Genomic DNA, 15,317 nt, shown 5'->3' with positions numbered 1-15,317 from the left:
CTGCATATTGTATGCTTGCGGGTCACGTGACCGCTGTTCACGGATGATACCGGAGAATCCTCACAGTGCACAGTGCGCGCGATGTGAGGAGTCACAGGTCTGCAGTCACATAGAGCGACACAGAGTGACTGCAGACTGTCATTCCCAGCTCTGATCCCGGAGAATCCTCACAGTGCACAGTGCATGCGATGTGAGGAGTCACAGGTCTGCAGTCACATAGAGAGACACAGAGTAACTGTAGACTGTCATTCCCGGCTCTGATCCCAGAGAATCCTCACAGTACACAGTGTGTGCAATTTGAGGAGTCACAGGTCTGCAGTCACATAGAGCGAGTCAAGGAGTGACTGCAGACTGTCGTTCCCAGCTTTGACACCGGAGAATCCTCACGGTAGCGTGATGTGGGGAGTCACAGGTCTGCAGTCACATACAGTGACACAGAGAGATTGCAGACTGTCATTCCCAGCTCTGACACCAGAGAATCCCGACAGTGCACAGTATGCGCGATGAGAGGAGTCACAGATTTGCAGTCACACAGAATGAGACAAGGTGTGACTGCAGACTGTCGTTCCCAGCTCTGACACCAGAGAATCCCGACAGTGCACAATGTGCGCAATGTGAGGAGTCACAGGTCTGCAGTCACATAGAGCGAGACAACGAGTTACTGCAGACTGTCGTTCCCAGCTCTGATCCCGGAGAATCCTCATAGTACACAGAGTGCGTGATGTGAGGAGTCACAGGTCTGCAGTCACATAGAGCGAGACAAGGAGTGACTGCAGACTGTCATTCCCAGCTCTGACACCAGAGAATCCCGACAGTGCACAATGTGCGCAATGTGAGGAGTCGCAGGTCTGCAGTCACATAGAGCGAGACAACGAGTTACTGCAGACTGTCGTTCCCAGCTCTGATCTTGGAGAATCCTCATAGTACACAGAGTGCGTGATGTGAGGAGTCACAGGTCTGCAGTCAGATAGACATAGAGTGATTGCAGGCTGTCGTTTTACATCGCACACCCCCTTTATGGCATGCTTATACATATCCATATCAAGCATGAGGATCTGCAGAAAAAATCTGAATATGGACTCTTCATCCTAAGAGTGAATGGGGTCCCTTGCGACCCTGTGTGTACCTGGCCTATGGTAAGCAAGTTGCAGAAAATGGGACTTGGTTGGGCTTTTTGCGGCTTGCATGTCGTGGCAGCCTACGACCCTGTACGAACGATGCACTTGTTTATACGGTACATAACGTTGTTTGGCCATACGACCTGTGTAACCCCAGAAGTGTGGCTTCTGCCCCCTAGGGACCATCACTGGCATTTTGTACCTATTTGCACCATATATTCTCACAGCACAGTCATAGTAATATCTTGTGGTAACAGGCACGGCCACAGCTGACAGCCTGGAGTGTTGGGAAAGTGCTCATTCAATATTCATGACAACCGCCTCCATTTTAGCTTATTTATTCACAGATGTGGAAAACTCTACTTTATAACGAGCAGCCCATTGGCTGAGCTCCCACAGCGCATCGCTGATAGGTCAGCAGAACAGCTGCCCAGTGTTGCCCAGTCGGGTGACGTCACCGTCAAGAGTGCTATTTTCTGATTGGCTGTTTCACCCCACGTTGATTGGATACGGCGCATTCCAGTAGCGCCGCCCCCTCAGTCAGCTGTAGGGCTGAGTAGTATAGTTCCGTGTTTGTCAGAGCCCGGGCAGTGAGAGGTGCAGCTCGGCAGGCGGCATTTACCGGGTACACTGAGCGCGGCATTCGGGCCCCGTCATGGCTCTTCTTCTTCAGCACCAGTTCAAGCCATTACCTGCCGATAAGCAGATAGACACCTGCAGTTTCCTGGATGCCGTGTCTCACCTGCCTTCATTTTTCGGTGAGTGTCGGTCCCAGTCACCCTTGCCATAGATATTCCATTGTATGTTCGTGTGACCTGTGTTCTCAGTGGCCTCTGATTTCAGTCTGGACTTTACCTATCAATGGATCCAGTGATGACTCCTCAAAGCCTCAGATAAGATTATTTCTGCCAGGCAATATATTGTAACATATTGCTGCCTAGAGGAGGCAGGGTTTAGGGATTGGAAAGTATTAAAATTATAATAGTGGCCACATAATAACATTATATAAACATAGTCCTTACACTTCCAGAACTGCTTACATAGCAATTCCCTATTCCGGATGTGCCCTGCGCTCTGCAGCTGCAGAAAACCTGCCAGGTGAGAACAGCGCCCCCCATGGTGTCCAGCGGTCACACCGACACAGACCGCCTTTTCTCATCAGTTCACATGGAATTTTATTTTTCTTAATTTTAACTTTCTTCTTCCATGTTATAGAAGTCCTTTTCCTCCTTTAATAGGAGACCATGCTTATGGAGGCACAAAGCCGTGTCACTTGGAGTCCCCATAGACCCGCAATATGGAGCCATAGGGACTCTGTGATCTGCCGTGTAGGGTCCGCGCACAAGGCTCCGGCATGTGTGTGCGCCATTAGGCTGCATTTATGCTTTCACAGGTTTGCTTTGTGAAAAGAAAAAATCTAATATATTTAACACCTGAAAATCCTTATGTGACAGATTTATAAACATCGGTGGAGAAATATTATACGTAGTTTATATTATTGCCCGGACTGACCAATCAGATTGCTGGTATCATTTCTTAAGTTGTTTAGGACCTAAAAAGCGGGAACCTGGCTGATCACTATGGTAACTCTTCCATGTATTTGTTTTATATTATCTAAATTGCCACTTTATAGATATCATCTCTGTCCCCATTGGGGCTCACAATCTAAATTTCCTATCAAGGTTGTCCTTGGATTAAGGTAGGAAATCCACACAAACACGGGAAGAACATGCAATCTCCTTCCAGATGTTGTCCTTGGTGGGATTTGAACCCAATACCGCAGAACTGTAAAGCAACATTGCTAACCACTGAGCCACCGGTCTATGGGTCTTGCCCATTACACATGGCAGAAAGTTGAAAGATTTGATATATCAGGCCAATACCCCACTCAATGTGTGTCATTACAATTTAATATGCACTGTAAGGACTAGGCAGATCCCACACATTTCTATTAATGTAGAATGGTGTGTTTTTTAGGTCATCCAGTAAACAGCTGTCTAGCTGATGATGCTGAGCCTTTATTGTACTGGGTATTTCACATTTATACAAAGTTTTCCAAGGCCAAGTTCACATGTCCACATCTCCGACCGTGTACAGATTGCGATGTCCCTGCCGGCTGTGGGTCTCCTGATGTTACACGGCCTCATAAGCATATGGGCAGCCTTTCGGGACATCGCAGTCCATACTCAGACTGAATGTTTTATATGTGAAACCAGCATAAGGGCTCTGTCATATGAGTGTTTCATACGGACTGGTACTGTCCAAATTCAAATCAGACATCACACTGACCATGAAATTCAATAGGTTTGGGCAGATTTTTGACATATGCCCATGCGGGGGGGAAGTGGAAGTCACAGCATGCACTAGTCTAAGTATTTCGGATGAGGCTTGCCTGTTCAACACTATAGATGCGCAAAAAAAAAAATCTGATCCCGTACACATTGCATCCGATCTTTACAGATACATTGCCATTCATAGTGATCATATATATATTTTAAACTGTTTTATGTATGTATGAGGATGTCATACAGATGTAACAATTGGATACACAGATATAGCAGATAACACGAGCATAGCTTCTGTCATCCGAGAAACTCAGGTCATTTATGGAAGTGACGGATCAAACTCTGATCAGACTGTTATCTTAGCGTGATCTGATTCTTTTGGATGAGGGATTCGAAGCACGCTGTAAGGAGAAGATGGAAAACAAAATTTCTCCATTCTGTGAGTCTGCAGATATCTGACTGCATTCGGATGTCATCAGAGTGCAGTCCCCATGATTTCCACACTCCCATAGACCTTAATAGGAGAATGGCATCTGATTTTCACTGCAAATTGCCGCATGCTGCAATTCTTTTTTTCACTGACATATTCTGTCAGCGAAATAAATCGGGCATCAGCACTGCCCCATTGAATAACTTTGGTCCAAATATAATCCAATAAAAAATCAGAGCACTCGTCTGATGTATATACTCATGTGAGCGAGCTCTTAGGATGAAAAATGTCTGTCACATAAGAGGAAGTAAGGCTAGGTTCAAAGTCTGTATTTTAATAAGGAAAGAATAGCTAATGTTTCTCGATCGAGTTATCATTATTGACCACAATTAGCTGATTATATTCAGACTGATAGACTGTAGTGATAGCATTGCATTCAATAGTCCTATTATAAAAATGTTATTTCTACAGCGCCAACATATTCCTCAGCACTTTACAATTCAAAGGGGACATGTACAGACAATAAAAATGTAGTGCAATCCATAAATATATAATCTCTATCTGCTCCGTTGTGACGTCACATGAGCCCCACGTCCAGTCAGCACCGGGTTCTATCTCCCAGCCTTTGGACACAGGAGCAGAAAACAGGAAGTGTACGTCAGCCTCAGTTCTCACTTCCTGTTGATTTGACTCGTTTGTCTGAAGACGAGGAGACAGAAGCCGGTGTTGATTGGAAGCGGGTTTCGAGCCCCGACTAGGATGGAACGGCACGGGAGGAGAGTATAGGCTTTTTTTTTTTTCCCTGAGGAAAACGTGGACTCAGAAGGGGTTGTCCTAGTAGTGGACAAACCTTTTAATTAATTAACTATTAACAATTCATCATTTAAAAGCAGATGAATATCACGCGGAACTCTGAAGTACAAAGTATGTCTTCAGTGTTTCATCTGCTTTACATAAATCCCCATAGACTTCAATGATTGAATTTGTCACCCCAAAACTGGCTATTAAGCAGCTTAAACATTTATATAAGGTTCCTATACCCTATTAAATCATACTAGGCAAGTATAACTTAATATTTAATTAAAATCAACTTTTATTTGCCATGTGCTTCAGAGCACCTTGGCGTGGCCTGTGCCTTGGTGCACAGTAGTGAAAAGTAAGCAATACCATGCGCGAGTACTCATTTAGAGCAGTTGGATGCTCAGATGGGTGCCACTCGTGTACCGAGTATAATGGAAGTCAATGAGGAACTTGAGTATTTTTTTTTCCCCGGGAAATCTTCCGGAAGAATGCTCAAGTCCCCATTGGCTTCCATTATACTCGGTACACGAGTCGCACCCATCTGAGCATCCAACTTCTGTAAACGAGTACTCGAGCGTGGTATTGCTCACTCATCACTACTGTGCACAGTCATGCTCATCTATATACATAATAAAGCCAGTACCCTACATTGACTTCTCTCTAATGCCCAGAGCGATCCCTATGTCTTCTGACCACTGACACTGGATGTTGGCAGCTGCGCTCAGTCAGTGCGGGCGAGCACACAATTACAGCGGGCATACTCTGATGTTTGGCTCCTTGGTTGAGGCATCAGCTCACTCCTCCGCGATCATCCAGTTTCTTTGGACAGACGTAGACAGGAGACATTTCTTTAAAACTTTCTCAAACTAGAAAAGTATAGGGATGTACTAAACAATACCAGATATGTGATCTTGCTGTTTGTATGTTTTCCCCCTCTACTATTGTTGTATCTCTTTTCTGACCTCCTCTCTTTTTTGTTTGCCATTTTCAAGCAGTAGAATGACAGAAATGCATTTCTAGGATGCCATCACAAAAACCATCCAGTTCTATCATATGTACCGTACAAATAGTCGCACATTCTTCTTGACTCTTTGTTTTCTACACTATAGTTGACATTATTTAAGTGTGCTCTTGTCGTCTATAAATGTAGCCTTCGTCCTCGCATAACAAGCCCCTCTATTGTCCACATTGGGGCGCTCTGCCAGCAATATATATGTATTTCTGTGGAACAAAGATTTGCCAGTGAGCAGGAATGAATGGCATTTCATACATTCTTTTGGATATATTCACAGTTTGTCAGACTTCTCCCTTCTCTGACTACCTATATCAGCTGGATAGATAGGAATTGACAAAAATAATAAAGCTACATTGATTTGTTGTGTATGTAACCACGCACCTTCTTTACATCTGTAGACCTTTGCTCACTTAACTATATACGTGTCACTGGATGATTAACTTAAATAATTTATTCTAGCCTTTAAGTTGGCAGTGTGTTTAATGATCTGTAACCTTCTGACGATGTACATAAAATGACGTGCAGATTAGTAATGGTGCAGTATATTTAACAAAAATGCTAAACTGGAATAACCAGATGTTGTCAAACAAGTGGTGCTAGAATACAGTCAGGAATTGTCGAGTCGAAATTGTAAGATGATATATCAGAATATCCCTGCTGCAGAACCCGGGTCTAGAGCTGGAGTATAAAATTAAAGCTGATGTCCAGTGATCGACCCAAAGGGGTTGTCCGAGCAATTTAAAATAAGAATCTGAGCAGATTTAATAGGTATTACTCATTGTGATTGCTCCCCAAATCTGACGCTTCTAGGTACCCGCTGGTCTCCATACGTTCTACTTTTCCTCTGTGTGATGGTTAATAGAAATTCTTTGTCTCTGGTGGCTTACTTACTAGTAAGCACTACCATGCTCGATACTCATAATGAGCAGTTGGTGCTCGGATGGGTGCGACTCGAGCACCGAGTATACTGGAAGTCAATGGGGAACTTCAGCATTTTCCGGAAAAATGCTCAAGTTCACAATTGACTTCCATTATACTCGGGACACAAGTTGTGCCAAGCCCAGCATACAACTGCTCGTCACAAGTATTGAGCATCGTAGTGCTCGCTCATCACTATTAATTACTAATGATTCCAGCCTTGCTCATAACAAGATGGGATCTCTGTGCACTCGCCACAATATAAATTTACTGCATTACTTAAATTGTGCTAATTATTGGTTACAGTTTGTAGTTTGGTCCAAAGCTGCATTTACATTTGTCGGCTCAAAGATCAAGAATTGTACATTTACCACCATACTCTATACATTGGCTATACAGATAAACATTGAATATAAACTACCTGTCTGACCTGCATTATAAGATCTCAACTAAACTTTTAGGGATATGCCTAATGACAAGTGTTTTGAAAAGATTTTGTTTCCAAGTTTATGCTTCCCTTTTTTTGGATATCCTAAAATAGGTTCAGAGACCCTGATTCTTGCTTTGTTTGATAAAAGCACTATTTTATGTGCAGCATCTCTGCTAGTCTTCTGAATGATTGGCTTTGTAAAATCCAATGACATCTTTCAGCTAAAGGGCAGAAAGCTGCCAATCAAAGGAGGAGGACATGATGGACAAAGCTTATGAATAATGAGGACTACATAGTGGCTCATTGGTGAGAGGAGTAGCAGAGCTGCAGGAGATAAGAATTTTACCAAAACTAAGCCCAGCAGGTAACCCAATGTTAGAATCTGGGCTTCTGATTTACTTTACGCTGCTCACAGAACAGGCAGTATAAATGTAGGGAAGCATTATTTTTAAAGATAATTGATAGCTGATACATGATGCCCAAACCATGAGCAGCATGTGTTAGCCACTGGCTATATTATCCCAGGCAGGTACAGAAATATTTGGACTGTTACCCAAGTTTTGGCAATTTAGCTGTTTACCAAGACATATTCAAGTTACAGTTATATAATTAATATGGGATTAAAGTGCAGAAACGTCACTTTAATTTCAGTATTCATATCCTAATTGGAGTAAGGGTTTAAGAATTACAGTTCTTTTATAAGTAGATGCCTCTTTTTTTAGGGACCAAATTTAATTAGACATTTATCTCCAAAGCTCTTAAATGGGCTGCATAGGCTATTCCCTCGTTAATCATCAATTAAGCAGTCAAAAAGTCTAGAGATGTTTCCAGATTTTGTATTTGGAAGGGGTTTCTGTGAACCTACAACATGCGGTCAAAGGAGCTCTCAATGGGATAAAAACAGAGAGCATTATTAGGTTAAAAAAAAAGAAGAAATACATCAGACAACTAGCAGAAATGTTAGGAGTGGCCAAATCAACAGTTTGGTACATTCTGCAAAAAAAAAAACCCCGCACTTGGCAGAATTAGGCTATGTGTCCACGTTGCTTTTTACCTGCTTTTTTGCTGCTTTTTCAACTGCAGCGTTTAATGCCGAAATGGATGTGTTCTTCTATTCAAGCAAAGTCTATGGGAATTTGGGTTTCTTGTACCCACTATGCAGTTCCAACTGCAGCCTTTTTGTTGCAGAACTTTGGACAAAAACTCAGCTTTGCAGTGCAAAACCCAAATGGCAAAAACAATTGACATGTCAATTGTTTTTGCCATTTGCGTTTTGAACTGCAAAGCAGAGTTTTTGCCCAAATTTCTGCCAGAAAAAGGCTGCAGTTTGAACTGCATAGTGGGCACAAGAAACCCAAATTCCCATAGACTTTGCTTGAAAAGCAGAACACATCCATTTCGGCATTAAACGCTGCAGTTGAAAAAGCAGCAAAAAAGCAGGTAAAAAGCAACATGGACACATAGCCTTAGAAAGGTCTGGATGACCATGGATCCACAGTGGTGGATGATCGCAAAATTCTTTCAATGGTGAAGAAAAAAAATCCCGGCACAACAGCCACCCAAGTGAAGGACATTCTCCTGGAAGTAGGTGTTTCAGTATCCATATCTAGAGTTGGGGGAAAAAAGTATTTAGTCAGCCACCAATTGTGCAAGTTCTCCCCCTGAAAAAGATGAGGCCTGTAATTGACATCATGGGTAGACCACAACTATGACAGACAAAATGAGAAAACAAATTCAGAAAATCACCTTGTCTGATTTGGCAAGATTTTTTTGCACATTATGGAGGAAAATTTAAGTATTTGATCATTAACAATAGTTCATCTCAATATTTTTTATATATATCCTTCTGTTGGCAATGACAGAGGTCAAAGTTTTCTGTAAGTCTTCATAAGGTTGACACACACTGTTGGCCCACTCCTCCTTGCAGATCTTTTCTAGAGTAAAGATGTTTGGGCCTGTCACTGAGCAACATGGATTTTCAATTCCCTCCAAAGGTTTTCAATGGTGTTGAGATCTGGAGACTAGCTAGGCCACTCCAGGACTTTCATATGCTTCTTGCAAAGCCACTCCTTTGTTGCCCTGGCGATGTGCTTGGGATTATTGTCATAGCGGATAGAAGGAGGTTTGCACTCAGTCTCACAATACATAACTCCATTCATTCTTTCATGTACATGGATCAGATGTCCTGGTCCCTTTGCAGAGAAACCGCCCCAAAGCATGATGTTGCCACCCCCATGCTTCACAGTAGGTATGGTGTTCTTTGGATACAACTCAGCATTCTGTCTCCTCCTATCACGATTAGTTGTGTTTCTACATAACAGGTCTACTTTGGTTTCATCAGACCATATCATTCTCCCAATACTCTTCTGGATAATTCAAATGCTCTGTAGCAAATTTCAGATGGGCCCAGACATGTACTGGCTTAAGCAGGGGAACACGTCTGGCACTACAGAATCTGAGTCCCTGGAGGCATAGTGTGTTACTAATGATAGCCTTTGTTACGGTGGTCTTAGCTCTATGCAGGTCCTTCACTAGGTCGCCCTGTGTGGTTCTGGGATTTTTGCTCACCGTTCTTGTGATCATTTTGACCTCACAGGATGAGATCTTGCGTGGAGACCCAGATCATGGGAGATTATCAGTGGTCTTGTATGTCTTCCATTTTCTTATTATTGCTCCTACAGTTGATTTCATCACACCAAGCTGCTTGCCTATTGCAGATTCAGTCTTCCCAGCCTTTGTTTCTGGTGTCCTTCGACAACTCTTTGGTCTTCACCATAGTGGAGTTTGGAGTGTGTCTGTTTGAGGTTGTGGACAGGTGTCTTTTATACTAATAACAAGTTCAAACAGGTGCCCATGCTACAGGTAATGAGTGGAGGACAGAGGAGCCTCTTAAAAAAAGAAGTTACAGGTCTGTGAGAGCCAGAAATCTTGCATCTTTTTAGTTGACTAAATACTTACTTTCCACCATAATGTGCAAAAAAAATCTTACCAAATGAGACAGTGATTCTCTCGATTTATTTTTATTTTTTTTTTGTTTTTTAATTTTGTCTCTCATAGTTGTGGTCTACCTGTGATGTCAATTACAGGCCTCTCATCTTTTTAAAGGGGGAGAACTTGCACTTGCAACTGGTGGCTGACTAAATACTCCCCCCCCCCCCCCCCCCCCACTGTACCATGAAGAGAAAACTTAATAAGAGGATTCACCACAAGGTGCAAACCATGAATCACCCTTAATAAAATTAGGGGGGGATTAGACTTAGGTTCCATTTAAGTCTAATCTACGTCTAAATCTAATCTGTCACCAGGTTTTTACCCTATAAGCTGCAGCCACCACCAGTAAGGTCTTAAATACAGCATTCTAGGGGGCGGTTGGGTCCAAAGGGTGTCGCTGCTCTCGGGTCCAGCTCCTCCTTAATCTTGTGCAGTTGCTAGCCTCCTTCCCAGCTCTACGTGGATGACGCGTCATATGTCATCCACACAGAGGCCACCATTGCGCTCCTGCGCACTTTGATCTGCCCTGCTGAGGGCAAATCAAAGTATTGTAGCGCGCATGTGCGGACGGTCTTTGACCTTTTCATCATGCCTGCGCATTACAGTATTTTGTGCTGCCCTGAGTAGGGCAGATCAAAGTGCGCGTGCGCAGGAACGCAATGGAGGACTGTATGGCTGACCTATTATTTATGGAAAAGTAAATTTGTCCAATTACATTTGTGCCCCTTAAATGAGGAGACTTTGTAGAAAAATCGTTACAATTCCTAAACTTATTTTTATAGGATTATTTTTTTTTTTTTTTTTTTTAATTTTAATTTATTTTTTTCAATTTAATCTCAGTTGTTCCATTTTAAATAAAAAAAAAATAGTGGCATGCAGATCCAAAATCATGAAGATTCTGTCAGTCTAAGTATTTCTAGACCTCACGGTATGTTTGACTCTGAGATGCTGCAGTGTTTCAGAGAACACCATACTTTTCTAGCCGGTTGAGGACTCAGACGCAGTTTAGATATGGACTTCAGGACAAGCCATTAGTGCTTATTACAAGGGACTGACGTTAATCATCCACTCACTAGTTACAGGGAACAAGATACAGTAGTTACCACCAATTCAGTTTATGAATATCTGCATAGACTTTACTCCTCTGTACTCTAAAAATTGCATTATTGGATAAATTGGAGGAGGGTATTGGTTATAAAGGTAGATAACCATGGTAGATTATCCCACATAAATTCTGTAATGGTAATTTTTTTTTATTTTTTTTTTTTTTTTTTCCTCCTAGCACTTTAAAGGCTTGCATAGGCGAGTCTCACCTGACATAACAAAGAAAATATTGTATGCTGCTTTTTTTTCTTAGATATTCTTATTTACACAAGTTTTTTGGGAGTGGGTGAGTTGATAATCTTCAAATCTAAAAAAATTCCTATTTATTTCTCTGGGAAATAACTACGGTTCATATGAAAATTTTGTTGCTTTTCTATTTTTCCTGAAGAAATTAAAATTACTGGTGGGGGGGTGGGGGGAAGTGGTTTTTATCCTTCACTTTTTTGGAGCAGGAACCTTTCCAAACTAGCACTGTCCTGTCAAAAGGCTGCTTCAGAGAAAAACAAAACACACCAAAGCTTTCCAAAAAAAGAATCAGATGCCACTTGAAAAACCATGTGGTTTTTGAACGGCCTCCAAACAACTGTGTGAACACAGCCTTAGGCTATGTTCACACAGTGCATCTTTTCTAACCACAAAGATACAGCGTTTTTGGCCCCAAAAAAACGCACTTGCAGCAAAAATGTATCAAAAGTATGCGTTTTTGCCCTGTTTTACTGCATTCTTCCCCAATGCATTTCTTAAGTCAAATCTATTGGCTGAAAGGCTATGTTCACACACTGCATCTTTTACTGCGTTTTTGGTTCCTTTTTAAGGTCACAAAGATGCTTTTAAATGCCTGCATTTCCTTCTCCCAGCAAAGTCTGAGATTTCTATTTTGCTGTTTACAAAGTGCATCCTTTTTTTGGCTGCATCTTGGCTGCGTTTTTGAAGATGCAGCATGTCTATTCTTTTTTGCATATTTTTTTTTTGTTTTTGTTTTTGAGCTTTTCCAGTCAATAGATTTGACTTAAAAACGCATTGGGTAAAATGTTGTAAAAACGCGTCAAAACTGCATGCATTTTTATGCGCTTTTTGGGGGGGAGGCAAAAAACGCACCATCTTAAGAGGCACTGTGTGAATATAGCCAAAGGGCTCAAAAATGCTGGAAAAACGCAAAAAGAATTGACATGATGCATCTTCAAACACCCAGCCAAGATGCAGCCAAAAGATGGACTGTGTAAACAGCAAAATAGAAATCTCAGACTTTCCTAGGAGAAGAAAATGCATGCATTTTGGTACATCTTTGTGACCTCAAAAATGCAGTAAAAGATGCACTGTGTGAATGTAGCCTTAACCTCTTCACGACACATGGCATACTATGTCATGGATTGTGTCAGGTTAACCCCTGCCTGCTGCCGCCGGCAGTCGTCAGAAATCGCTGCACATGTCAGCTGATTTGAACAGCTGACATGTGTAGCTATCAAGCACGAGTGGATTCGCTACCTACTCATGCCTGTTAACCCCTTACAGCGCGCTGTGAAAATGTCAGTGGGCAGTGGTAAGCATTCACTTACCCGGCTCCATCGGAAATCACGTGATGTGATCACATGGATCTAATGGTTGCCATGGTAGCACAGGATCATGTGATGACTCCTGTAGTCAGTTCCTCCATGAGTCAGTTCCTCCATGAGTCAGTTCCTCCATGAGTCAGTGACTCCATGAGTCAGTGACTCCATGAGTCAGTGACTCCATGAGTCAGTGACTCCATGAGTCAGTGACTCCATGAGTCAGTGACTCCATGAGTCAGTGACTCCATGAGTCAGTGACTCCATGAGTCAGTTCCTCTTTACAGCCGGAGAGGAGCTTTTCTGCAAAAATGAGCAATGCTGCTCTGATCTACAAGAAAGAATGAGCGATCAGACTGCTGATCATTATATTCCGCTAGGGGTATTAGTAAAATAAAAAAAAAAAAAAAAAAAAAAAAAACCTTAAGTTCAAATCACCCCCCCCCCCCACTGAAAATTAAAGGGTTAAAAAAAATCACATTTGGTATTGCCACATTCAGAAATGCCCGATCTATAAAAATATAAAATCAATTAATCTGATCGTTAAACGGCGTAGCGGAAAAAACATTCCAAACACAGAAACTACGTTTTTTGGTTGCTGCGGATTTTGCGCAAAATGCGATAACAGGCAATCAAAACGGTGCTTCTGGCAAAAATGGTACCGTTAAAACCATTAGTTCAAGACGCAAAAAATAAGCTAATAAGAAATAACGTTTGGAACTCCATTCTATGTCTGAACTGGGTGCAAAAACCTAAAAAACATCACTATGGGGAGATAAGGTATGCACACCAGTGACTATGTAAGGGGAATACATGTAATAGCAGAAACTGCTGTGTGAATACTGACATGAAAAATTCAATAGCTATATGTAAGAATGAAATGTGAAAAATGGAACGTGCATTACTGCCATGAATATATGAATAAAGAGAAATTTAGCTACTGAATTGATCAGTGCAATAGAGCCCCAACACTACGCCAAAGTATTTCTCTACGTTGGGGTCCCTAGCTTGTGTGTGTCCTCTCATGCAGTTAAAAAACTTACCGTGTATGGGAAGCTGAGACCCAGGCTATATATACTATGTGGATTGGCAATAGGTGTGTGTGGGGAGGGTTCCCAAACGAAAAACAACTAACAAATAAGAAATAACGTTTGGAACACACACAAGCTAGGGACCCCAACGTAGAGAAATACTTTGGCGTAGTGTTCTATTGCATTGATCAATTCAGTAGCTAAATTTCTCTTTATTCATATATTCATGGCAGTAATGCAGGTTCCATTTTTCACATTTCATTCTTACATATAGCTATTGAATTTTTCATGTCAGTATTCACACAGCAGTTTCTGCTATTCCATGTATTCCCCTTAGGCTATGTGCGCACTAGAGATGTGAAGTTTCTCGAGAAAATCTTCTCGAGAAACTTCTGGGAGTGAAGATTTGCTGACCTCCGGAAAAAATCCGCGGCAAAACCGCATGCGGATTTGCCGCGTATTAGCCGCGGATTTACCGCGGATTTGCCGCGATTTTCCCGCGGGTGGTTCCCTGCGGATTTTTGCAGTCTGTACTGCAGAAATCCGCGGGATACCTGCGGATTTAATGGACATGTTCATTTTCTCAAGAAACTTTCTCGAGAAACTTTTCTCAAGAAACTTTCTTGAGAAAAATCCGCACCAGTGCGCACAGCTTTTTTTTTTTTTTCTCATAGAATTTCATGGGAAATGTCTGCACAAAGATTGCAGACATTTCTCAAGAAATTTCCGCGGCAAATCCGCGGGTAAATCCGCGGGTATTTTGCTCTAGTGCGCACATAGCCTTACATAGTCACTGGTGTGCATACCTTATCTCCCCATAGTGATGTTTTTTTAGGTTTTTGCACCCAGTTCAGACATAGAATGGAGTTCCAAACGTTATTTCTTATTTGTTAGTTGTTTTTCGTTTGGGAACCCTCCCCACACACACCTATTGCCAATCCACATCGTATATATAGCCTGGGTCTCAGCTTCCCATACACGGTAAGTTTTTTAACTGCATGAGAGGACACACACAAGCTAGGGACCCCAACGTAGAGAAATACTTTGGCGTAGTGTTGGGGTTCTATTGCATTGATCAATTCAGTAGCAAAAAATAAGCGGTCACTGAGCCATAGATCCCGAAAAATGAGAACACTATGGATCACGAAAAATGGCACAAAAAGTGCGCTTTTTTTTTTTTTTTTTTTTGGCAACTTTTGAATTTTTATATTTTTTCCACCCCGCAGATAAAAGTAAACCTATACATGTTTGGTATCTACGAACTCGTACCGACCTGAGGCGGCATCACACTGACACATCAGTTTTACCATATAGTAAAACTGTGAAAAAGCTATTCCAAAAACTATCATGCAATCACACTTTTTGTGCAATTTTTTTGCACTTGGAATATATTTGCAATTTTCAGTACACTATATGGTAAAACTTATGGTTTCATTTAAAAGTAGAACTTGTCCTGCAAAAAATAAGCACTTATGGCAAGATTGACAGAACAATAAAAAAGTTACGGCTCTTGGAAGAAGGGAAACTAAAAAAAAAAACCCAAAACCCCAGGAAAACGGAAAATCACCCGGGGGTGAAGGGGTTAAAGGGAACCTGTCAGTTGATACATGCGGCCCACTGTTTGGGCATCATGTATCAGCCACTGGC

General features: G+C 41.9%; 1 protein-coding gene across 1 annotated transcript in view; it reads left to right on the top strand.

Annotated features, from left to right (window-relative positions):
• Positions 1–1,678: 1,678 nt before the first annotated feature.
• Positions 1,679–15,317, top strand: part of GLTP (glycolipid transfer protein) — a 93,125-nt gene continuing 79,486 nt past the window's right edge. Inside the window, exon 1 of the mRNA XM_075341725.1 lies at positions 1,679–1,876. Coding sequence (XP_075197840.1) covers positions 1,774–1,876 — 103 coding nt within the window. The 5' untranslated portion in view covers positions 1,679–1,773. The remainder of the gene's footprint in view (positions 1,877–15,317) is intronic.

This window comes from Anomaloglossus baeobatrachus, chromosome 1 (genome assembly GCF_048569485.1).
Source record: "Anomaloglossus baeobatrachus isolate aAnoBae1 chromosome 1, aAnoBae1.hap1, whole genome shotgun sequence".
Taxonomy (NCBI): Eukaryota; Metazoa; Chordata; class Amphibia; order Anura; family Aromobatidae; genus Anomaloglossus; species Anomaloglossus baeobatrachus.
This window is presented reverse-complemented; position numbering and strand designations above follow the sequence as displayed.